Source organism: Apus apus, chromosome 28 (assembly GCF_020740795.1).
Source record: "Apus apus isolate bApuApu2 chromosome 28, bApuApu2.pri.cur, whole genome shotgun sequence".
NCBI lineage: Eukaryota > Metazoa > Chordata > Aves > Apodiformes > Apodidae > Apus > Apus apus.
In genome coordinates, this window is record NC_067309.1 from 873,824 (window position 1) to 899,170 (window position 25,347).

The 25,347-nt window shown below is 51.5% G+C and overlaps 1 protein-coding gene across 4 annotated transcripts in view; it reads right to left on the reverse strand.

Moving 5' to 3' along the window:
• LOC127395025 (cyclic AMP-dependent transcription factor ATF-7) overlaps nucleotides 1-25,347 on the reverse strand; it is a 76,216-nt gene that overhangs the window by 13,596 nt on the left and 37,273 nt on the right. For all 4 annotated transcript variants that reach the window (XR_007891710.1, XR_007891711.1, XM_051641423.1 and 1 more), the window contains exons 3-7: nucleotides 10,351-10,447; nucleotides 7,295-7,413; nucleotides 4,469-4,603; nucleotides 3,257-3,414; nucleotides 613-712 (exon numbers count right to left, since the gene is read on the reverse strand). Coding sequence is in view for 2 of the 4 variants with exons in the window: in XM_051641423.1 (XP_051497383.1) it covers nucleotides 613-712; nucleotides 3,257-3,414; nucleotides 4,469-4,603; nucleotides 7,295-7,413; nucleotides 10,351-10,447 (609 nt within the window). In the remaining 2 variants the exon portion in view is untranslated. The remainder of the gene's footprint in view (nucleotides 1-612; nucleotides 713-3,256; nucleotides 3,415-4,468; nucleotides 4,604-7,294; nucleotides 7,414-10,350; nucleotides 10,448-25,347) is intronic.

A 25,347-nucleotide genomic window follows, 5' to 3' on the forward strand; every position in this document is an offset into this window, starting at 1 on the left:
GTGGAGCCACCCAGTTCCAAATGGAAGCAGGTCAACAGGGATCCTACAGCTCCCAGCCCCGGATTGATGGCATGAACCATCTGGCCGGGCAGAGCTTTGTTTTCTTCCAGATTTATTGCCCTCTAGTGTGATCGACATGTTATTACTGCCCTGCCAGAGCTGCCCCCCTCCTCCTCTTCCTCCTCCTCCTTCTGCTCTTGCTCCTCCTCCTTCTTCTGCTGCTCCTCCTGCTGCTGCTTTTGCTCCTGCTCCTCCTCTTTCTCCTCCTCCTTCTCCTCTTGCTCCTGTTCCTTCTCCTGCTGCCCCTGCTCTTACTCCTCCTCCTCCTTCTGCTCTTGCTCCTTCTCCTCCTCTTTCTCCTCCTCCTTCTGCTCTTGCTCCTGCTCTTCCTCCTTCTCCTCATCCTCCTTCTGCTCCTGCTCCTTCTGCCCCTGCTCTTGCTCCTCCGGCTCCCCCACCTCCTTCTTCTCCTCCTCCTCTTCTTCCACTCTTCTCTCGCACAGAGGGGGAGAGGTATTTTAATTCTTTACCAAATGGAAGTGTCTGGGTGTGTTTGGCAGGGGTTAAAAAGAGTGTGTTCCCAGCCAGAGCTGTGCTGGAAGCTGCTCTCACCGAGATCACTGAAGGCATCTGCACAGGAGGGCCTGGGAGGACAGGCATGGTCTGGCCGTTGGCAAGCTGCACCACCAGGGGAAGGGAACCTGTAGGAGACCTGGAGAAACAACAGTGCAGGTTCTCGTGGGTTATTTCCAGTTCCTGCTGGCCCAGGAACCCCAAGAGCTCAGGGCAGAAGTGCGAGTTCATTCTGGTTGGTGGATTTGGGCTTGTTTGCCCATTTCTGACAAGCACGTGTGAAGGGAACTCAGGCTCCTGACATGCCATGGAATGGCAGCCAGAACAGGACAGCACCACAGCAAGGGGGCTGCTGAGGGGTGCTGGGGTGTTGAGGGGTCCTGAGCTGCTGAGGGGACCCTGGGCTGCTGAGGGGTGCTGGGGTGTTGAGGGGTCCTGGGCTGCTGAGGGAACCCTGGGCTGCTGAGGGAACCCTGGGCTGTTGAGGGGACCCTGGGCTGTTGAGGGGGCACAGGCTGGTGAGGGGACCTGGGCTGCTGCTCCTTGCTCAGGGCTGCAGTGACACCCATGGCCACCATCAGGATGTGTCCCTGTTCACTCCTGGGCAAACCCCACAGGAGCCAAAGCCCTGGGACACGACTCCCACCCAACCAGACCAGACAGAAAACACATCCAGGGGCTGCTCCATCTGCTCCTTGGGGAGATCCAAAGTGTCCAAGATCATCTTTAAGGTCCCTTCCAACTCAAACCATTCCACATTTCCATGATTCTATCACCTCTGGAGCCTAATTGTGACCACTTCAAAATCCCAGGAACTTTTCCCACTGCAGATCCCTTGGCATCAAAAGGCAAAGAGGTGACAAAAAGGCACAAATAAACCCCGCCTGCCTGCACCCCAAACCTCACCCTGCTCTGACCTTCAGCCTTCCTAGGAGGGCAAAGGAAAAGCTGGAGCTGATCTGCTCCAGTGGATGGGAAAAGGAAGGGAATTGTTCCTGCCAGCCAGGGCTGAGCTCTGGCTCCTCCTCAGCTCCTGACAAGGCAGCAGGGAACCGAATGGAGGCAGAGCCGAGCCAAGAAGAGCAGAGCAGAGCTGCTGGGAGCTGCTTCTGGGGGAGGGAGACAAAATACGGGCTGGTGCTGCCTCCTCTGCCCAGCCCAGGGAAGGGGATGGAGGAGGTTGGGCTGCTGGGGTGGTGGGAGGGAGCTGAGATGTGGGGGAGGAAGGGCAGGGTGGGGAGAAGGGGAGGTGGGTCAGGGTGGGGAGAAAGGGAGGTGAGTCAGGGTGGGGAGAAGAGGTTGGTCAGAGAAGGGAGAAGGGGAGGTGGGTCAGGGTGGGGGGGACAAGGGGAGGTGGGTCAGGGTGGAGAGGAGAAGAGGTGGGTCAAGGTGGGGAGAAGGGCAAGTGGGTCAGAGAAGGGAGAAGAGGAGGTGGGTCAGGGTGGGGGGGACAAGGGGAGGTGGGTCAGGGTGGAGGGGAGAAGAGGTGGGTCAGGGTGGGGAGGAGAAGGGCAGGTGGGTCAAAGGAGGGAGTTAATGTCCCATTAACTCCAGCTGGAACTTCGAGGGCTGCCTTGGGAAGGCTCGACCCTCTTAAAGCTGCAGCCCCACCTCTCCAAAGGAGCAGGTTGGAGCCTTAGGCCCTAGGAGGGATCTACCCCCGTGGGCTGCAAAGGACACATCAAATCATGTCCAAGTCTTTGGTGCCTCCAAAGCATCAAGGGGACTTGGTTCCCTCCAGCTCCACCAGCCTCTCCCTGTCCCATTTCACAGAAGGACTTTTTGAAACCCTAGGACAATCACTTTTAGCCCTTTAATGCCTCGAGAGAGGATAGAAAACCTTCCATCAGGAAGTCTGGAGTGATGGTGCCAGGGGGTCAAAGCAAAAACACCCCCCAAAAATATCATTTGACAGCCAAAAAATGGCCTGGTTCATGTAAGGAGCCAGCATCAAACTGGGGGGATCAGAAAGAGCCCAAGACCACGGCAGAAATGAAGCATCCTGGGGGTAAATCCAGATCTCCTGAGGGTTCCTTGCAGTGTTTCCTGCATCCTTCAGGCTCCAGGGCTGGAGGTGTGTGGGAGCAGGGCAGGCTCATCCCACCACAGCCAGAGCTCCAGAGCTTCCCAACCAGATCGTTAAAGGAGGGGGGGGTGGGCAAAAAAGGAGCAGGTCATTAGAGCTGCTGCAACAAACAGCTCCCGAGGCAGCAGCTGCCCAAGGAGGAGGCCAGCAGGTTGCAGAAGAGGTCACACTTCAGAGGCAACAGCTGTCTGGGAGAATCCCAAAGCCATTAAAGATCCAGACAATTTCCTACCCCCGAGCTCCCCCGGCTGCACCGAGAGCGACTCGAGGAGTCCCCAGGTCAGGCCCCGTTCCCGTCACAGACACTGTCATGACAAGGGTGGTTGGGGACTGGGTTTCATCTGTCCCCACGGTGAGTTTTGCCTCGTTTCGTTACCCAGTGCTAATTAGTTCCTGCTTCTGCACTTACACCCCATTCTGCTGTTGCAGACACTGCTGCAACGAGGCCCTTATGCCCAAGCAGCCGCAACGGGGACGGCGACACTTCGGTTGTTGTTGATTATCAAGGAACTTATTGAAGTCTCTAATTACTGCCCAGGAAAGCTGACAGCACAGGAGAGAAAAGCTTGGGTGCTCATCTCCTTCTTTTGGACTTACCCCAGCTGTCTGTTGGAAGGGGGAGCCTGGGTGATGACTGAGGTTGGGGATGGCAACGTGGGGTGGAGAGGATCGTAGCCCAGGTGGAGCGGCAACGAGCCCGGCCGCACGATGGTGGGAGTCGGGGTGGAGATGATGACAGGTTTGGGGGTGACCTCCTGGAGAAGGTGGAAAGAGACAAAAAAGACACCTTGGTATCTATTAGCTTAAGAATCACCCACCTGGCTCATCCTTCCGGAGGTTAAACCCAGCAGTTTGGTGACAATGAAAGCGCCGGGGAAACTGAGGCACGGAGGGGAGGGATGTCCCCCAGGTCACCCTGGCTTGATGTTGGGGCAGGGAATGGGGCACAGAAATTCTGAGTCCTGCAGCAGCCACTGGGAAACCATCCTTGGCTCTGAATTCCCACTCCAGCCCCAGCAAATGTCACTCAGATCTGAAGTCACTCAGATGGACTCCGTGTCACCTGGACTAACCTGTTCTGAATGATGTCCAGTCCCACCAGGACGCAGGGAGCTGGGCTGGGAGAAGATGAGTTAGTGGAAAAACATTCCCAGGGAGACCAGCAAGGTCTTCTGCTCCAGCCAAACCCATGGGGAGACTTAAGGGCAGCAGCAGATGTGGATTTTCTCTCCACGACTGCCTGAGAGGAGGTTGGAGTAAAGGGGGTTGGTGTCTTCTCCCAAGAAACAAGTGACAGGCCAAGAGGAACAAGCCTCATGTTGCCCAGGGGAAGTTTAGATGGGATATCAGGAGAAACTTCTTCACTGAAAGGGTCATTAAACACTGGAAGAGTTGGGAGGGGATTGAATCTCCATCTCTGGAGGGGTTCAAAGCTGTGTAGGTGGTGCTGAGGGACATGGTTTAAGCACTGGACTTGGTAGAGGTGGGTTAATGGTTGGAAGAGCTGGGTTAATGGTTGGAAGAGCTGGGTTATGGTTGGAAGAGCTGGGTTATGGTTGGAAGAACTGGATTATGGTTGGAAGAACTGGATTATGGTTGGAAGAGCCGGGTTGTGGTTGGATTCAATTATCTTAAAGGTCTTTTCCAACCAGAAGGATTCTGGGATTCTATTGTAGCAACTGAGCTTTTCACTTTCTTCCTAAAACGAGGGGAACATTACAAGCCCAGACCAGACCTTGGCACCTAAACAAGCTTGTTCTGATCCAGAGATGGAGATACCAACATCTCCACATGGATGGGGAGACCTACCTTCTCCTTGTTCTGTGGTGACTGTGGGTTGGACGTGGGGCTGTCTGGTGGTGAAGAGTCCACCTCCACTGGTTCTTCCTCCTTGATCTTGATGTCTGGGGTGGAAGGCAGGGACATGTCCAGGGCTCCAGAACTCTACAGGAAAACCAGCCACGGATTGAAAGGACAATTAGCTCATATTGTTTGGGAAACACTGGGCTGGTCCCACAGGAAGAGCGACAGGGCTGAGCTCCTGCCAAACTATTATTATTTATTTGTCCTCAAGTAGCATCTGGGAGCCTGAGGCAGCCCCATCCAAACAGAAACTGAGGCCCAGGAGAGATGGTTTCTGCCCCAGATGGCACCATGTTGTGGTTCCTCAGCAACACACACACGATCCTGGCCACGAGTTGGGTTTTTGGGTGGGTTGTGGGGTTTTTTTGGGGGGGTTGGGTTTCATAAAAGGGGCTCTGCTCAGGAGAGCAGGTAACAAAGCCAAATGCCAGTGAGTTCCAGAAGGCACTTTCGTTCACAGAAGAGCTGTAAAGCATTGTATAAATCAGCCTGAATTATTTTATTGCCCGATTATCGAAAGCAAACAAAGAGCCATGCAAGTTATTAAATATCTGTGAGCTCCCCATTAAAATAAAACCCAACCATATGCCTGAACCTGGCAACTTGCCACCACCCTGGGTTCCAGCAGTGCCACATGCCCCATTTTAACCAGTTCATGACTTGCTGGGGACGGGAATAGGGGCAGGTGACAAGGTGGGACTAAGCTGAGTTGGCCACCTCTCCCTTCCCCTAGACCTGGAGGGAAGGGAAGAGCTGGGAGAAGATGGAGTAGGAGAGGACTGGAGGAGAATGCAATGGAGTGAGGCTCCAACTGCAGGATGCTGCATTGAACTGGGCTCCAAGAGACCAAGATCACCCAGGTCCCTCCCTCCATCCCTCTTCCCTCTGTCCCGAGCAGGAGAAACTCTCCCTCAATCAGTCCTGAGGGTTGTTTGTCCAACCCCTCCCTCCCTCCACAATCAATCCCTTCACTCTCCAGACTGCTGACACTTTGTCCTACCATCTAACAACCTAAACCTCCTCTTTCTGCTGCATTTTAAATCCACTCGAGGGAGGGGAAAACTGCGGCAAGAGGGTGAATCCAGACACCTCCGGATGCTCCCGCTGCTCTCCAGTGGGCTGCGGAGGCTGGATTGACTCCAGGGCTTTGCTTGGAACCCTTTACCTGCCCTCTTAAATCGAGATGTTGCAGTGGGAAGCACAAAGGAGAAGGGATTAACATGCAGGAAAGTTTCAAAGCACTTAAAATGCCCCCAGGGAAGCTCCTGCTGTGCCTGTGTTTTTAATTAACGCGCTGGTGCCGAGACCACCCTTGGAACGGGAGGACAAAACCACCGCGGCAGCGACTGGGCACATTAAAAACATCTCAGCGATGCAGCAGGCACCTCGGGCCAGGTTGGGTGGGTGACAAAGCATCTGGAGCAGGGCACCCCGCCTGGACAGAGGGGTTTTTAGGAGGGATAAAGGCTGTCCCCAACACCTACAGCCACCCCGAAGCTTCGCGGCGCTGCGCTCGCCGGCGGCAAGATTTCGACTGCAGTCATCCCAGAGCAAAAAAATATAAACCAGGAAAACATGGAGCAGCTTAAGGGTCTGAGCTGCCCAGGAGATGGGTGGTCTTCCATATAAATATATATATACATAAAATGACTGGCTAGACTCCGGGCTGCTCAACCATTTCTACGTGAAACCACAAAAAAATTCCCTTCTCCCCGGCGCTCGGAGAACAAAAGGCAGGGAATTGAGGAGCATAAAATGCCAGGCAAGGCCCTGCAGCATACCAATGAGAGAGATCAATTTCTGCTTTAAAGAGCCCTGTGATTAGGAGAGGCGGGTGAAAGGCAGTTTTCAGGTTTAATTCTGAATTCCTCCGTTCCCCATCTCGGTGAAGATTTACGCGGCCGCGCTCCCGCGGTTTATTTCCGAGCAGCGCCGCTGACTGCGAGCGTATGGATGGACATCTATCAATTTAGTAAATGTATCTGCCAGCCTAAGAGCCCAATAGGCATCTGCTGCTCCTCAGATCCTGGAAAAGAGGGGAGGGGGGGGAGGGAAATAGCCTTAATTAGCTGCTATCTGCTGAGATCCCCTTGTCCTTCAGACCCTTGCGCTCCTGGGGCAGCCGGAATCGATGGTGTTTGCATATGAGGGAGCCTGAATCGATGGATCTGAGGGAGTTCTTTGTTTGGAAAAGCCTTGCTCCTCCCCGGAGCCCCTCTCTCTGTCTCTGAGACACCCTTCAAATGCTAAAGGTTGAGCTGGGTCCCTTCCCTGCACCTTAAAGGCAGCATCCTTAAGGAGCCCCATCTCTAAGGAGGCTCGGAGGGAATTTCTGCTCCGATCCCGAGCGCATAACGGAGTCCTGCTCCCTTCCTTCCCAAGGTGTGAGGTTTTTTGGGTACTGCTTTCTTATTTCCCCCATTTATTTTGAAGTGAGGAGCCAAAGGAATAATAACCCATTCAAATCAGCTCTCGCCAGGCCCGGGATTGCAGGAGAACCAGCCAAAAGCCACCCCAGTTACAAAAATAAAGCCCGATATAAAATCCTAGACCGCGTTTATTTATCCTACATCGTGTGTCCTTCATCCCAGCAGAACCAGCCCCTCTCCAGTGCCTTTCATCCCAGCCCCTCTCCAGTGCCTCTCATCCCAGCCCCTCTCCAGTGCCTCTCATCCCAGCCCCTCTCATCCCAGCTCCTCTCCAGTGCCTTTCATCCCAGTTCCTCTCCACTCCCAGCTCAGTTTTCCGGCCACGGTGGCTTTTGCCTCTTGCCTTTTTCTCCTCATCCTCTGCAGCTTTCTTGAACTCGTGCTCAAAGGAGCTGGCCAGCTCATTGAAGAGTCCCACTTCTTCACAGTTCTTCAAGAACCGAGTCGGGGTTGGAGTCTGATCTGTCAGGGTTTAACACCAAAATTAAGAGAGAATTAATTTTAACCAACTTCGTCCTGCCCTGGGGGGGGACCCTGAGCAAAGTGGCCCTTGTTTTGTGGATGTTTTTCTGCTAAGGTTCGTGTCGTGTTTGCAAAGCAAGTGAGGGGGGGGAAAATGGCAAAATTCAGAAAGGGGAAAAGAGTTTCTTGGTGATTTTGTTTCTCTGGTAAATGCTCTTTAAAGAAATAATCACTGCGGCGAGAGGCGTGCAGCGATTTCTGTGGAATTCCTGCCTTTGGGTTGTGTCCTGTCCCTCCCACCCCGGGTTTTTGCCTGAATTCCTGCCGTAAGGAAGGAAAATAAGGGGGTTTGATCTCCCTGAAAGAGCAGATCTTAAAAATATGGAGTGAGGAGAAGGGAAACGGCCGATGGGAGAAGCTTCAGCAGGGAACGGAGCCGGGCTGGCTCCGTGCTCATCTCAGGACAGGCTCCGTGGGAGTGCTAATAATTCCCACCACTGTCCAAAGCAATCCCTCCAGGGCCTGTTTTCCACCGTATTAACATGTTGAGTCATGATCTCTCTGGCCATCACCCAGGCTGTAAAGCAGAAGGAAATCTCCCTGCTCCTTGTTTTTCTGCTTGTCGGGAGCTCAGGTCCGAGCGGGAACGAGCACGATCCACCGAGAGAATCCATCAGGCAGCAAGAAAACTTCACGGCTTTTTTTTTTTCTAAAGGACAAAGGGGGATCCTTGGGATAGTTTAGCTTGTGCATAAAACATGGGCTCTCTGACACAGAGGCTGAAGTGCCTACAGAAAACATCCCGTTTGATTTCCAACTTCGGGAAGCGACTCCAGCGATTCTTTCGCCTTCCCGACGCTCTGTTTCCAGCCTGACTCCAAACCCTACCTACTGCTTTGGTGAACAAAGCAAAACCTCCTCTGAGCACACTTCAGTTCCCCTCATACCTCTCCTCACGAAAGCAAAAAACTTTTGTCAACTCAAGATGTCAGCAGGAGGTTGTTTTTCCAGTGTTTTAAGGGCTCTCGGGGCTCCTTTTGGACCGTTCCCTGTTTAGCAATGTCCTCCCGAGCCCAGGGCTCAGAGCAGAACTTCTCACCAAGCTGTTATAACCTCTCTCATCCTTCCCCACTTCGTACCTCCAGGAATTGCAGCAGTTTTTCCTCCCCCAGAAGTGCCTGTTCCCATTTCAGTGAGTCCCTCTGCTGTCAAAGGACAATTCTTTACGACTCTCTTTAGCTTAAGGGCAAAGGGATGAACACCAAATCCTCCTCATTAACACACGGGCTGCTGCCCTGGGCTCAGCACAAAGCAAGAGGGAGGGAGAGGACAGGGGAGGCAAAAAAAAAATCACCCAGAGACAAAATGGTGGCTTAAAAAAAAAAAAAAGTATCAAAGGACACGAGGAATGTAGGGCAATAATAGCCCAGGATCTCGCTGCTTTATGGCCCTCACAACCTCCTCCTGGCAGCAAGATCTCAGCCAGGGAAAAGCCTGTGTTAAATAGCTGCTCTTGCACTGACCACAGATAAAGAGGTTTGGGTTTTTTGGGGTTGTTTTTTTGGGGTGCTTTGTGGTTTAACCCAAAGCAACACACTGAGGAGCAGCCTGGAGTTGCTGGGAGAAGAGCTCGACCCGCCCGCGCTCTGGTCCTCGGCCTAAAATTGGAGGTTTTCAGCCCAACCACGGTTTCACCCGGGAGGGTTTGTGCACAGGAGGCAAGATCCACCTCCAGGAGTAGCAGAGATGAGGAGTGTTCATGCTGCATCCCTGCTGGAGCAGGTGGGTTTGGGTTGGAGATGGATCCTGCCCCATTTCTGATTTTCACCCTGGGTTTATGGAGGAAAAGTGAATCCTCCTGCTGTTCAGAAAGGGGCTGAACTGAGGGGAAAAAGCACCTTTAGGAATCAGAGGTTCCTTCCAACCCCTGCCCCAAATTCTTTGCCATCAACTCCCATTAGCCTGATCCCATTTGAAATGAATTTTCCTACTGGGAGCTGGTTCCATCTCTGCAAACCCTCCCCTGAGGAGCAGCTTTTTGCCCTTCCAGCAACGGCTGCACCAGCTCTTCAATCCTCCCCCCAGCCACAACTCACTCGAAGGCTTTAAGGAACCAGCTGAACTGCTGCTTCCTACTCAAACACCAAATTCTGGGGCTGGAAAAAAAGGCTGCCAGGCTTTATTTCCCCCCGCCATGAAGTCCCAAGGTTTCAGGCACCATTTCCTCCCTGCAACAGCCTTTCCATCCAGCAGGAACACAAACCTCACGCCCTTTTAAGAAGCCTGAACCAAAAGGGGACTGACAAGGCAGGAGATGATCTGTAACCAGCCATGATCTGCTGCCAAATAACAATATACACAGGGGTGGTTTTTTATCTCCCTGCCTTATCAAGGCTGCTCTGACCCCGTGCTGCACATTTGGGTTCTGCAAATGCAGCCCCTGCTGCAGCCATTGTGCTCAGTGGCATTTGAATTGATGAACTGCCAGCCTAAAAAGCTCCCCAAAATTGACACCTGGGCTGAGGAGAGGAAGCTGCCTTTGTCAGATTTTGTTCATCATCCTCAGAGCACACACAGGAACGTGAAAGACCTTTTTGCCCCATAAATCTCCCAGCCTTCACCAAAAAAAAAAAAGGGCGAGAGCTTCAAAAAGAAAAAGAAAAAAATATCAAAATCCTTGGGAAAAAAAACAACCAACCAACAGAAAAAAACAACCCCCTCGCACAAAATCTGATACCACCATAAAAAAAAAACAAAAAAAAACAAACCTTGGAAGCCTCATGCTTTCCTTTCCTCCTGATTAAATGCAGATCACAAGAGGTTTTTATGGGAGGTAGGGATGTTTTGCAGTGCATCTGGTCCCGGGTATTAATCTTGCAGTCATGGTGTATTAACGTGCCCCGTTTCCCGAGCTGGCCTGGCTGGAACCCCACATACCTGCTATGATGACTGAGTCAGTGCGAGCGGGGCCGAATTTCAATGTCATCTCATGCTTGTGTTTATGAACTGCCAGGTGGTCCTCGTTTGTAAACCTCTGCAATGAAACCATTTAGAAAATCAGGAATAAATGTGGTTTTACGGGTCCGTCCTGCAACGGGGAAAGGGAGGAGGGGGGGGGGGGGGAAAGGAAAGAGTCGCCCGGAGAGCAACTGGAACACAATCGCCTGAAGCCAAACCAGAGCGGGACAGATTGGTTGAGGAGTTGCTCCAAATGAAAATGCTGTTACACGGGGGCTTCTGGGGAACGAATATTTTTCATAACCTTTTTGGGTTTTGGTGGTGGTTTGTCTTTTTTGGTTTCCCCCCCCTCCCCAGCAGTAGCTGCAAACACGTCTCGGAAAAGCGAAGCCGAGACGCGCCGCGTTTATTGCCGGATAATAGAGGGATGAATTAGGCACTCCTGGGGTCAGGCCACCTTTTTTTTGTGGATGGTGTGGGCCAGAGCTGTCCCACCCACCCCAGAAATTCAGGCCATGGATTTATGGAGTGGGATGGAGGTGGCTGCTCATCCCCCCAACCCCGGGTTCTTTGCCACGAAGCCCGAAGCGCGGCTGCTGTCGAAACGGGGGGGAAAAAGGCATTTAATGTGCCATAAAGATGCTGTTTGAAATTCCACCTTTATTGCAGGATAAACACCCCCCCCCCCATGACAGGATGTGCTGGGTGGGGGGGACCGTGTGTGGGTGTGTGGGGCTGTCACTGATACCCAGACAAAAGGGCAACGTTGCCCGCGGCTGCACTGGCCCCGCGCAGCGAGACAGAGGGAGAGGGGATGAGAGAGGCAGGGAGGGGGTTAAAGCAAATAATCATCAAGCCCTGAGGATGGATTGCTCCAGGATGGATTGCTCCAGGATGGATGGATTGCTCCTCTCCTAATAGACTGCGACAAAGTGGGAGCAGAGCCCACGGCTCAGGCCCTACCGCAGGATTTTTCCGCATCCCGGAGCCGCCAGGCTCCGCGTTTCTAGAAAGAGCCGGTGCTGCTGCAGCCAAGAATTCCTGCCCTTTTTCCCCTTCCCTTCTTCCCTCTCCTTAAAACAACCCACAAACCAACCCCCCAAACTGCCCCCCCATCCCCCCAGCCACCTGTTCCTGTGAATTAGCTCCACCGTTGACACCCCGGCTCCGCTCGCTCTTTCTGGTGCTTATTTACGACTCATTTTTTTTATAACGTATCTTTTTTTTCTCCAGCAAAGCTGCTTTTTCCAGCCTGGCGCCTTCCCGGGAGCCGTGTGGAGCCAGGGGGGGTGTGGGGGACATTCACAGAGGGAAGGGACAGCACGGAGACACCATCCACACACATCCCATCCATCTTCTCTGCAATAACAAGTGTATTATGCAAAGCGTCCTTCAAAGTCCTCGTATCAGAAGGTGCTTTTGGTGGTGACTTCTTCACCAGAGCTCAAATGAATAGAAATTAAGAGCTGGTGGGTCTGAACGTGCTGAAGGGGAGAGAATGGAAGTGTTTTTTTCCACAGAATCACAGAATTATTCTGGTTGGAAAAGGCCTTTAAGATCATCAAACCCAACCATATCCAAGTCCAACCACAACCCGACTCTACCGACCATTAACCCAACATTTCTTTGCCCGATCGGGTCTGTAGCTAAACCTTAAATAATACAATTTCTCCAGGGTTTTGCTAAAGATTTGACATTTCTGGGGTTCTTTCCTCCAAAACTCTGCTCCAGCCCAAACGTGACCCGTTTCCACTCAGCATCACAAATCTGGGAACAAAGGAGAAGGGAACGAACGGTCGCCGGTCGCCCAAGGAGACACACAAAAAACCATAAATTGTGATGGGGTTTTGTGCTGCACCATAAAGCCCTGGTGGGAAAGGGGGGGAGAAGGGGTGGGTACTGATGTTTTTTCATGTTTCTAACCCAAAAAAAACACCCTGTGTTTTTTTTTTTAACATCCATCCCCGTTCGCCCCGTGCGACGCAGGGACGAGACGTTAGCGGCGGAAAATCGGAAGGTTTGGGGAAGGGGAGGAAAAGAAATCAAATCAATCAAACAAATCAAATCAAATCAATCAAATCAATAAAATAAATCAGGGTGGTTTTTTGGGAGAAGAGGGGAGCAGCCAGTTTCAGATGAATATTTAGCAGCCAGGCAGCTGCTCCAGCGGCGCCTTGAAAGAGCAAACGTGCAGAGACGCACAGAAAAAAAAAAAGGAAAAGGGATAAAATTCCCAATTCTCCAACTGGTTTTTGGTTTAGGTGAAGACATGGGGAGATTTTTAGGTCAACGAGGGAAGGAGCAAGAGGTGGGAAGTGGGCTCACGTTTCTCTCTCCCCAGCCCCAGCTCCACGAGGGCCTCAGCCCGGCCTCACTCCCTCTGAATTTATTTTAATCTTTCATTTTCCTCCATCTCGGGGGTTGGTTTTTTTGGGTGGTTGTTTTTTTTTTGTACCTTTTTTTTTTCTAGGGCAGTTTTCCTGCTTTCGCTGCACGTTACAGCTCTATTTAACATCTTTATGTGGTCTCACTAGCTTGGGAGCCCTCTCTTTCCCTGCACAGAAACGCTCACAGACACAATATATCTTTCTCCATCCATTTCCAAACGCCGAAACCTAGAGGCTGAGTCTGGCACTTCAGTTCTAAATCATGTCATTTTACACAGGGAAGAAAGCAAAGGGGGGGGGGGGGGGTGAAACGGGGTGGGGGGGGGGGAAAAGGAATGAGTTAAAGCCACAGCACTGGCTTTAATATTTAATCTCCTTCCATCAGCAGCTGACATATAGCAGTGTTATTTCAGGCTGCTATTTTGCGGGCGTCTTGAATTAAAAAGATGTCGACTGGAAACTCTTTGGGGCGAGGGGAGAAGGCTGCTGCCTCTGCAAAGCAGCCCCCCCCAAAAGCCACAGCCAACCTTCCCAGGCTGTGTGAAAGAAATGAGTTGAAATAGTTATTGTTGCCTTCATTTCTGCCTTCGCTCTCCCCCCGACCCCTCTGTGGTGGTGCAGGGGACAGAGGGCACGGGTGAAATTTGGGCTTGGGTTTCTTTATTTAGCCCCGAGACTGTCACAGCTTTTTGGGAGAAAACTGGCTAAACTGGGCCAGTCCATGTTCTTTACTCAACAGGCTGTGACAGCTCGATGAATAAATGTGCTCATTTAAAAATCTTCCTTTAATAGGGCACGATACATCCAGCTGGACCAAAGCACCATCTCCATGAGAGAACAAACGCGCTTGGTTGAAACCCAGCTCTTCAGCCAGATTTTTTTTTTCCACGGGTTTAAAGCCCAACGTGAAAAACCAGGGGGGTTGCTCAGGGTTGGTTTTTGTTGCTTTTATAAAGGACACAAGTGCCTTTGATGGAAAAGGAGGGTTGGTGAGTGCTGAACCCATCGCATCCATCCCTCCGGCCGTGCAGAAGCCCGGGTGCTCGCGGGCTCTGCCAGCAGCTCACAAGCTGCACGGTTATTTTTTAACCTTGACAGTAATTTTCAGAGCACATAAAGAGTGGCTGCACAGCCAGGCAGTCACTGGCCAAAATTCAGATTGAACACAGAGCTGGTGGAGGCTGCAGCAGCACAAACTGCTCCACGGGCACACGCTTGTAAAAAGGAGATGTTACCTTGCTGAAAGCACAAGCCCTGGCACTGCCTCAGCAGAGCTGAAAGGGTTGAGGAGCCAAACTTGTCTCCATCAAGCTCATCACACGGCTGAATTAATGAGGTGTCATTAATCTAGGGAAGCTGAAATGCTGCTCCAGCCTTAACTCCAGCACGTTACTCTGCCCACGGACGCCACGGCACGGCCGTGACATGGCTGATACACCTGGAAGCCAGGGGAAACAAAGGAAATCAGCACGTGCAACTGCAGGGAAAGGGCTGCACTGAACCTGGGTGGGCTGAGCTGAAAGTCACTGATTTATTTTGAACGAGCCACAAAAGGTTTCTCGTCCAAAGGAGGGTGATGAGACGCTGGAACAGGTTACCCAGGAAAACTCTGGCCGCCCCATCCCTGGGAGTGTTGAAGGGCAGGTTGGATGGGGCTTGGAGCAGCCTGGGCTGGTGGGAGGTGTCCCTGCCCATGCAGGAGGGTTGGATCTAGGTGAGCTTTAAGCTCCCTCCAACCCAAACCATGCCACGGTTCTATGAAATCCACCCGGTTGCTGCAATGCCCTGTGGGGCAACCAGCCTGGGACGAAGGTGACATCCTGGGTTTGCCTCGCTCTCCTGGGATGAGGGACACCTACCTCCTTCATTTGGGGACCTCCCAGTGGGCAGAGCACCCAGGCCGACACGTAGAGAGCAAGACCAAGGCTGTGGGGAGACACTGGACATCCCCACCCACCCCAGCCCACCCTGTGCATCCTCCCTGCGCTTCCCGGCTGCACCAGCCCTACGCCCCGTCCATCCATCTCCCCCTGACAGGGCTCAGATGGATTCCCAGCCGCCTGGCAGGGGGGATAGATCTTCCCCCGTTCACTCAACACACCCGTGGAGGTAACTAATGGGGGGTCACGGGTGCCCCCGAGGGCTGGGTGCCCAAAGGTGAGCTGTTAGAGCTGTGAGTGATGTGACCCCCCAGTTCTGGCGCGGATCCGGGCTCCATCTCGCCCATTTCCCATCTGAGCAATGACAAGGATAATTCCCTCCCTTGCAGAGAGGCTGGAAGGATTAATTCACTAATGTGCATAAAGTGCCCAGATACTGGAGTGATTCATAGATTTTAAAGGCCGGGGGGACCATTACAATTATCTGCCCGGGACCACGTGAATCCCCAGATGGGCCCATTTCCATGGGCAAGGAGGTGTCACGACACGAGAGGAGTGACAGACTTGTTGGTTTGAAAGAATCCGACGACAGCGCGGCCAAATTGTCTGCATTTTTACACTCAGGAGAGGTGACACGCCAAGATTTGGGACCTGATTCCTCTCGGGGGGGGTTCTCCAGGAAGCTGGGCTCACCACAGGTTTCAGAAGAGCTCAGAGCCCAGTTTGCTCCCACTGGGAAACTGGTGGCTATGGGAGCAGCCACGAGTCCGTGGAGCTCCGAGGTTACCGAGAGCTTCTGGAAAGCTGGTTTCAGTGGCAGCTGGTTTCAGAGGGAAGAGACAGCACCTCTGCCAGCCTGGGGAGGGGGATAGATGAGAAGAAAAGTGAAGGTTTAGGGGTGATCAGCTCAAAAACAACCCCCAAAAAATGATGTGTAGATGTTCCGAGTGAGCTGAGCCGCTCCTGCTCCAGCACAAAGACTCAAGCAGCGCGGGAGCTGTGAGCACAGCACAAAGAACACCCCTGCACCAAGGTCGTTACACCCCCAGCCTGTGCAGGGAGGAAATAAAACCTGAAAAAAAGGGACAAGAGGTGACATCCAGGCTGCACCAGGCGGGGGACACCAGGGGCAGCCCCAGGGTTGGGCTGAGTCTCTGCCGCAGCCGCTCCTCGCGCTGCAGCAGGATCCGCAAGATGTTCGGGCATGAAAGTGCCCTTCCCACCTTGGAGGAGGCAGGAGAAGCTCCTTCCTACTCACTTGAGTCCTGCGAAAAGCAGAAGGGACACCAGGCAGCTCAGTCACTTCGGAGAGGAGAGGACTTGGCTGCGTTTTGTGCCGTCCTCCCCCCTGCAACTCCCCCCCTAAAAACCGCATCGAGATTAAACCTTGAAATGTTATTTTTGGCTCTGGCCACTCCAGGGACCCGTGTGGCTTTTACTTAAAGAATCAGCTTCCATCCTGCCTTGGGATTAATTCACGTTCCTTTCCTTGTTTAAAAGAAAAGAATGATTAAGAATAATAATCAGAAACTCCAGCCTGCTCACGGGCAGCATCCAGTGCTGGAAGCCACGGTCAAAGAGCCAAAAAGCCCTTTAAAAGGCACTTTGCTTGGAACAAACCTTGTGCAAACCACAACAATTTGCCTTTTTAATTGATTTTTTCTTTTGCTTAGAGCTTTCAGATGTATTTATTTGATTGTATTTTTTTCCTGGGGGATGGTATGTTTTGTTGTTAAGGTTGTTATTACAGCCCAGCAGCTTCTTCTCCGTGCCAAGAGCGAGAGAAGCAAGGTTGAGGTGCCATCGTGTGACATGGGACACTTTGCTTTCCCTGAGATCAGCACCTGGAGGTGACAGTTTTGTTTTCTACAAGGCGGGAAGGAGGAGGCTGGAGGGAGAGGATTTTCATGGGCAGTTCAGGATTTGGCTCCTACCAAACCCCTGGCAATTACTGCCCTGATACTCAAGTCGCTCTACAAAACTTCTCAGCCATTTAAACAAAGAGTTAAGCAGGTTCTGGAGCCCTATCCTTGTTCCTCCTTGGCCAGAAGGGCAGAACATTTAACTGGGAGTAGGTAAATAATTTAATTTACATTTCTATAGCTTCCCTTATCCCAGAGGGCTTCTCATACACATGCCCCTCCACTGAAATGCAGGTGTTTCAGCAGGGGGGAGGCAGCAACCATCTGGCCTCCAGCACACCACGTTGTGGTGAGGAAGGAAGCCTTGGCCAAGGACACACGGGGCAAACTCTTTTTATAAACTCCATATTTCACTTTTTCTCTATTATCTTTTTTTTTAAACGTATTTTAATAAAGTTTCAGATGGCAGAAAAACCTCTCCTGCATCTCCAGCGCACCCGAGGCGAGGATCAGCACGTCTGGGTGCAGACAAAAAGAATCTGCCAGCCTTCCAGAGTAGGCAGCAGCCAACCTGCTCAGCCAGGAAGGATTATTCCCAGTTAATCCCAGCAGGATTTAACTTGGGTTGGACACCTTGAGCTATCAAACCCAACCTTCCAGCTACCGTGGAATTCGCATCATGCCACAGGACCCCAAACCAGCCTTCTCTCCTTTTTCAAAAGGGGAATAGGGAGAAGAGCAGATGGTTGAGGTGGTTTATGGTGCACCTGGGAGGAAAGCAGCCCCTGGATTTGCCCCAGAGTACATGGACAAGGAGCCCTCAGCTCCTCTGGGATGGCCCCTGGAATTACAGCCCAAACCCCGGGATGCAAAACTAGGCTGGGATGACCGGGCTCCTAAATCTCCGTGGGAGCAGGCAGGATTTTCCATCCAGACACCCTCCTCCTCTCCTTGAGGGATGCTCAAGGGGGAAGGAAGGACCCCAGGAGGACTCAGTCCACTCCTCCCGAGCTCTGTGTCCACAGGGATCAGCTGCTCCATCCCGCGGGCAGCAGATCTCGGAGGTGGAGGAACGAGACGGGGACCTGCAGGCGCAATAATGATCGACTTCCACCAGGTGGAGCATTTTTTGCCTTGTTTGCCGAAAAGTGAAGGTTATTAAAGCCCGTGTATTAATTACCGTTGCCACAGAAGTTAAGAGGAGAGGCACAGTGGTAATTAAAGGATGTGAGCGAGGGGGTGGAGTTGTGGAGCTTCAGCGACTCCGCAGCTTGTGCCGCTGGATCCGCTCCTGCCCCCCGGGAACCCCGGGATGGCTCCGGTGTGGATGTGAATCATTATTACGTCCCCGGCTCGAATCCCAGCAGCACCACAGGTTTGCAGTGTGACCTTGGGCAGAGCCATCAATTCTTTCCCTACCTACCAGCCGAAGGGAATAAAAAAGAAGAAAAAAAAAGGGGGGGGGGGGGTGGGAAAAACAAGGCACCGATATTTTAGGAGGAGCCGAACGCGCAAGAAGCGGGAGCCGAGCGAGACGTGCTGCAGAGGGAAAATAAAACATATTAACAAAGGCAATTACAGCAACGTTTTCCTCACTGTATTTCAAGCACGGGTGCTTGGTGATTCGTTCCCATCACAGGAGATGGGAACTGGGATGAAGGAGAAGGGGTAGAGGGATGGGGAGGGCAGGGAGCTCCGGTGGACGTGGAATTTCCGCCGGGAGCTCCTCGGGCTGAGCAGGTTGGGGAGTTTTGTGGCAGTGAGGGAGGGAGAGGGGGGATTATGCAGCCGTGCTGCTGTGTTATCCGTGGGGCTTTTGTGTAGTGCGGAGAGAATCAGAGACTCATGGAATGGTTTGGGTTGGAGGGAGCTTAAAGACCATCTAGATCTCACCCTCTGCATGGGCAGGGGCATCTCCCACCAGCCCAGGTTGCTCCAAGCCCCATCCAACCTGCCCTTCAACACCCCCAGGGATGGAGCAGCCATCTGGGCAACCTGTTCCAGGGTGTCACCACCCCTCACCCTAAAGAATTCCTTCCTAATGTCCATCCTAAATCTCCCCTCTCCCAGTTTCAATCCATTACCTCTTGCTACAAGCCCTTGGAAAAAATCGTGGTGATAAGAGAAGAAAGGGTAAAAAAAAGAGGAGGGGGGAAAAAACCAAATCCACACTCCCCCCCAAAGACTTCAGATCTACCACAGAAACCCAATCTGGGCTCCTGCCTTCCCTCTGCTGTTTACCAAATGAGTCACCCTTCCTGCCTTGAATGCTCCACAGCTCCTGAATGAATAATCTGGGAGCAAAGAGACTTTCTGGGCAAACAAACAGCGCGGGCAACGAGCCCCGCGCCGCGCGCGCCGGCGAGGGAGAATTTATGGAGTGCAAAGAAAAGAATAACAGGAAACTCCTTCTCAGCATAGCCCGAGAAACAAGGATGGATGTGTAAAAATAATTAAATCCGAACTGGAGTTGATTAATTTGTCTGCAGGGCTAAGGATTTGTGCTCGGGGAGGCTGCAGGGGGAGCTGAAAAGGTCTCTGGATGGTGGCCAAGGCTGTGGATCTCGTGCCGGGTGAGGAGGCTTTGGCAGCAGGTGCCAGAGCTCCGGTAGCTCCATGAGACAAACCATTCCAGCTTCCCTGCTCCCTGCCCAGCCAGCCAGTGCTCAGAAGCCCTGGGGTGATAACAGGGAGTCTGGGATGTCCCCACAGTGTGGTGGGGACACTGTGATGCTGCTGGCAGCGGGAGGTGAGCTCGGAAACACGGATCAAGGGAAGCGGAGTGGGTTGAGCCATAGGATTGAGCCAGACCAGGGTTTGGATGTCCCCTCTGGATCAGGAGGTGCCAAGATGTGCGGAAGCAAGGGGTTGCAGTTGGGTCCTCGAGCTCCTCAGGGAGCTGCCACGTCCAGGTGTGGGATGCTGACATCTCCCTTGCTCTCCTTACCCCTGGAAAAGGGAAAGTCGTGCAGGGAAAACAGGACTCCAGCAGCGGGCTGTGCTGCAGCCACCAGCTGGACCCTCAACTCCAACCAACCCCTCAACTCCAATCCAATCCCCCTATGGTAATTTCCAAAGCAAATCCTCAAGGACTGAGGGAGAAGTGGTTAAATTTGGTCTCATCCAAGGTCGGGTGGTTGTCCTCTCCCTCGAGCTATTGTTTCGGGGCTACGTGAAAATTGATCCTAAAAAAAAAGAAAAGAGTTGGCTTCAATGGAACAAAAAGGGCTCATTGTGCCAGTGAGAAGTGTTGAGGTGACTCAGCCTTGACCTCTGAACACCAAGTAGAGTTAGAGAAAGGATGCCATGGTCCCCATTCAGGGTTTTAATGCACTGGAAGGTTGATTTCCTTCGATTCATGTGCAAGGTTGGGTGTGTGCCCATCCACTCCTCACGGGCTTTACCGACTGAATACAGGGGGTTTCTTTTGTGGAGCTGAGCTAGGAGTTCTCCTGGGTGGAGAAGGCACCATGTTCAAAGGCAGAATTCAAGTGGCTTTGAGGGAGAGGGGTTTTTTCCCCTTTAATGGTGGATTTGCTCAGAGGGAAGGAGATTTGAGGAAGCGTAAAGTCACGCAGGGAGAGGTGAGGACACGGCTTCAATACACCCTGCAGGCTAAAGGGGTAATTACTGAGGGTGACAGGGGGGTGTCATCATGTGGAGAGGGACAAAATGCAGGAGGCAAACAGATTAATTCTTTTTGGCTCCCTGGCCAGCCTGAGAAGTGACTCCATTTGGAAGAGAGCCATGGAAACAAGAGGGGTCTGGCCTTCTTTGCCCCTACCGGGAGGTGGCTTCAGCCAGGACCAATTTCCACAAATGTCCCACTGCAAGATGTGAAATGGGAGCTGAAGGAATTCACCAAAGCCCTATGGGGACCCGGATCAGACAGAGCCAGTCCTGCCCTCACATCCCTTCCACCCCATCCATACTTAAAGAGCTCCCAGATCTTATCCCCAGATTTTATCCTGATCTTGTTTCCCCCCCGACACCGACCCGTTCTGTAATTCCCTTCATCCTCTTTATCCCAAGGAGCCCTTAAAGCACACTCAGCTTTCCAGCAACAATCCCACCACCACCACATATGGAAACACATCCTTTCTTTGTGTCCCTCCACACCTTTTTCCGGGAGATTTTGACCACCCTGCACAGCCCCCTTGGCTCTTTTTTTTCCCCTACCCCTGCTTCCCAGCCACGGCCGTAAACCCAAGTCCTGGATTTTATAAAGCACCATGATAAGTTGTCAGATGTCAGTGCACGGTGGTAATTAAGCTTTTAAAAGGAGATAGGCAGCAGCAGGGGGAGAAAAAAAATATAAAATATTCCGGGCGTTGGGACTATTTTTGCCTCTCGGAAGAGCCACCTGTTTTATGGGAACAGGGAGATTTATGGGGATATTAACGCGGCGCTGCTGCTCCCACCCTGATGAGGTTCTCAGTGACCCTCTTCTCTCTGGAGATTTATGATTTCTCAGAGCAGACTATTGCAGAGGGGTCTAACTCCAAGCTCTCTGCCCGACGCTGGGAGATCTTCCCTGCACCGAGGGTTTGGATTGATTGAATTTCCAACCTCCCCCCCCGCTCAAAAAAAATAAATATATATATATTAAAAAAAAAAAATCATCTGCAATCGTTGTGCAACTGCAACGTCCTTTCAAAAGGTGCCAAGTTTTCCCCAGCAAGTTGGGTCAGGTTGATGGGGAAGAGTCTCCTTGCTCTTCTCACGTTGGTTTTCAAAGCCCTGGCAAGGAGGGGAAGCTCCCAGGGAGGTTGCAGCTCTCCCTGCACACACCAGGATGACGTTCCAGGAGCACATTAACGCTCTCCCGAGCTTGTCTTTGTACTTAGTGACCCGACAAAATCCCCAGCAAAAGCCTCTCTCCCTCAGAAACAACCTCCCCTCTTGCAATTTGCACCAGCCCAGGGCTCTCCCTCCCTTCTAATTGCCTCCTCAGCCTCTCCTGCCTAATGCTAAACCCTTTTAACATCACTTTCCACCTGCAGCCCTTCATAAAAATTAAGTGGATAAAGTGCAAGGGGGGGGGGGGGGAAAAAAAAAGAAGAGCTAAAACCAGGCACAAGCAGCTTTCCCAGAAGCTTTTCCCCCACCTTGGGTGATCTACAACCTTCTCCCCCCCCCAAGACAGAAATTAACACCCCCCCCAAGGTGCCAACTGGGTGATGATTCAGCGATGTAGAAATATATACAGCTGAGGTCACCAAAATCACTTCACTTGCATCCTCAGGGTCTTAACCAGTTTTATTTTTTTTTCTTTCCCTTCCCGCCTCCGTTATGGGCTGCAGATCATAAAATTTCACATGCAGGCAGAGCAGAAACGCATTTAAATTTTCTTCTAAAGCTTACAAATGTTGGGGGTTTATAGCAACCAGCACACGAGCCTCTTAAAAAAAAAAACCAGCCAGACGAGCCGACGCAGCAATCGGGAATTGGTTTTAATACCTTCAAAAAAAACCAAGCCAGCCCCAACCAACAAACCCCAACGTCTGCAGCAGAAGAGAAACAAAAGGTTGGGTGAAAAAAAAAGCAACAGAAAGGGGGTTTTAAAAGTGGAGAGGTTGGGATGAAGCTGGCACCAGCACCTGTGTTCTCTGCTCCCGTCTAGGTGGTACATCATGGTGAACTTGGGGAGCAGAGGTGGGAGTTGGGCAGCAAAAAGGCAGAGGAAAGAGGCAGAGAAAGCAAAATATCAGCAGGGGTAATGGGAAAGGCAGGAATTTAGCACCAAAACGGCACAGAAAAGAGGCAGGAAGAGCAAAATATCAGCAGGGGCAGTGGGAAAGGCAGGAGATTAGGACCAAAAAGGCACAGAAAGAGGCAGCAAGAGCAGAACATCAGTATGGACAGCGGAGGAGGCAGGAGTTCTGCACCAAAAAGGCACAGAAAAGAGGCAGCAAGAGCAAAATACCAGCAGGGGCAGTGGGGAAATCAGGAGGTTTGCGCCAAAAAGGCAGAGAAAAGAGGCAGGAAGATGCACAGGAGGTAAAAAGCAGCAGCAACAGTGGGAAAGGCAGGAATCTTGCACCAAAAAAGCACAGAAAAAAGGCAGCAAGAGCAAAAAATCAGCAGGGGCAGTGGGAAAGGCAGGAATTTAGGACCAAAAAGGCAAAGAAAAGAGGCAGCAAGAGCAAAATTTCTGCAGGGGCAGAGGGGAAATCAGGAGGTTTGCACCAAAAAGGCAGAGAAAAGAGGCAGAAAGAGCAGAATTTCTGTAGGGGTGGTGGGAAAGGCAGGAGTTCTGCACCAAAAAGGCACTGGAAAGAGACAGGAAGATGCACAGGAGGTAAAAGTCAGCAGGGACAGTGGGAAAGGCAGGAATTTGGGACCAAAAAGGCAGAGAAAAGAGGCAGGAAGAGCAAAAAATCAGCAGGGGCAGTGGGGAAATCAGGAGTTTGGCAGCAAAAAGGCAGAGAAAAGAGGCAGAAAGAGCAAAATATCAGCAGGGGCAGTGGGAAAGGCAGGAATTTAGGACCAAAAAAAGCACAGAAAAGAGGCAGGAAGATGCACAGGAGGTAAAAATCAGCAGGGACAGTGGGAAAGGCAGGAATTTGGGACCAAAAAGGCACAGAAAAGAGGCTGCAAGAGCAAAATTTCTGCAGGGGCAGTGGGAAAGGCAAGAATTTAGGACCAAAAAGGCAGAGAAAAGAGGCAGGAAGACGCACAGGAGGTAAAAATCAGCAGGGACAGTGGGAAAAGCAGGAATTTAGGACCAAAAAGGCACAGAAAAGAGGCAGCAAGAGCAAAATTTCTGCAGGGGCAGAGGGGAAATCAGGAGTTTTGCACCAAAAAGGCAGAGAAAAGAGGCAGGAAGATACACAGGAGGTAAAAATCAGCAAGAACAGTGGGAAAGGCAGGAATCCTGCACCAAAAAGGCAGAGAAAATAGGCAGCAAGAGCAAAAAATCAGCAGGGGCAGTGGGGAAATCAGGAGTTTGGCAGCAAAAGGGCAGAGAAAATAGGCAGAAAGAGCAAAATATCAGCAGGGACAGTGGGAAAGGCAGGAATTTGGGACCAAAAAGGCACAGAAAAGAGGCAGGAAGATGCACAGGAGGTAAAAATCAGCAGGGACAGTGGGAAAAGCAGGAATTTAGGACCAAAAAGGCACAGAAAAGAGGCAGCAAGAGCAAAATTTCTGCAGGGGCAGAGGGGAAATCAGGAGGTTTGCACCAAAAAGGCAGAGAAAAGAGGCAGGAAGATGCACAGGAGGTAAAAATCAGCAGGAACAGTGGGAAAGGCAGGAATCCTGCACCAAAAAGGCACAGAAAAGAGGCAGCAAGAGCAAAAAATCAGCAGGGGCAGTGGGGAAATCAGGAGTTTGGCAGCAAAAAGGCAGAGAAAAGAGGCAGAAAGAGCAAAATATCAGCAGGGGCAGTGGGAAAGGCAGGAATTTAGGACCAAAAAAAGCACAGAAAAGAGGCAGGAAGATGCACAGGAGGTAAAAATCAGCAGGGACAGTGGGAAAAGCAGGAATTTAGGACCAAAAAGGCACAGAAAAGAGGCAGCAAGAGCAAAATACCAGCAGGGGCAGAGGGGAAGTCAGGAGGTTTGCACCAAAAAGGCAGAGAAAAGAGGCAGGAAGATGCACAGGAGGTAAAAATCAGCAAGAACAGTGGGAAAGGCAGGAATCCTGCACCAAAAAGGCAGAGAAAATAGGCAGCAAGAGCAAAAAATCAGCAGGGATAGTGGGGAAATCAGGAGTTTGGCAGCAAAAGGGCAGAGAAAATAGGCAGAAAGAGCAAAATATCAGCAGGGACAGTGGGAAAGGCAGGAATTTGGGACCAAAAAGGCAGAGAAAAGGGGCAGGAAGATGCACAGGAGGTAAAAATCAGCAGGAACAGTGGGAAAGGCAGGAATCCTGCACCAAAAAGGCACAGAAAAGAAGCAGCAAGAGCAGAACATCAGTAGGGAGAGTGGAGGAGGCAGGAGTTCTGCACCAAAAAGGCACAGGAAAGAGGCACCAAGGGCTAAATTTCTGCAGGGGCATTGGGGGAAGCAGGAGTGTTGCACCAAAAAGGCACAGAAAAGAGACATGATGATGCACAGGAGGTAAAAATCAGCAGGGACAGTGGGAAAGGCAGGAATCTTGTACCAAATAAGCAGAGAAAGGAGGCAGCAAGGACAAAATATCAGCAGAAGCACTGGGGAAATGAGGAGTTTTGAACCAAAAAGGCACAGAGAAGAGGCAGCAAGAGCCAAGTATCAGCAGAATGATCTGATCCTTACTTTTAAGTCTGCTTAAACCCCAGTCCCTTGACCATTTCTTCTTATAAATGAGCTTTTTTTGAGCCTGAACTGCTCTGACACCCACCCTGCCAGTTTTTAAGCCGACAGAAGCAGCAGGTGATGCTTGAAATTCCTGACAATTCTCGACCAGGAAAACCTCCCCCAAAATAAACCTCAAAGCACCGACTGCCACAGCCACACACACATTTCCCCTTCATAAACAACCTGCAGAATTGAAGAAGCCAAAAAAAAACCTCTTAACTGCCCCAAAGACAGACTTGATTCCACATTTGCAAGAGCTTCATTTTATGAAATGGTTTAATTTTGCAGCCTTTACTGCGGAGATTAATTTATAGCTTGTTTTGCACTGCTGCAAAAACTCTCCCACCCCATCCCCTCTACACACACACACACAATTCTTTATTGTCTAGATGTTTACTCTCAGGGGGGAATTTGAGGACTTTAATGCTTTTATTGTTTTAATCCAGCACATAAAAAAATTATTTGAGCCAAAGCAGCTGGTGGGAGCGTTGGGGGAAAAGTGGGGGTGCAGCTTCCCAGCCTGCATTGTTAAGCAGGTGTTAAACAAACACCACGCCAGGATTTG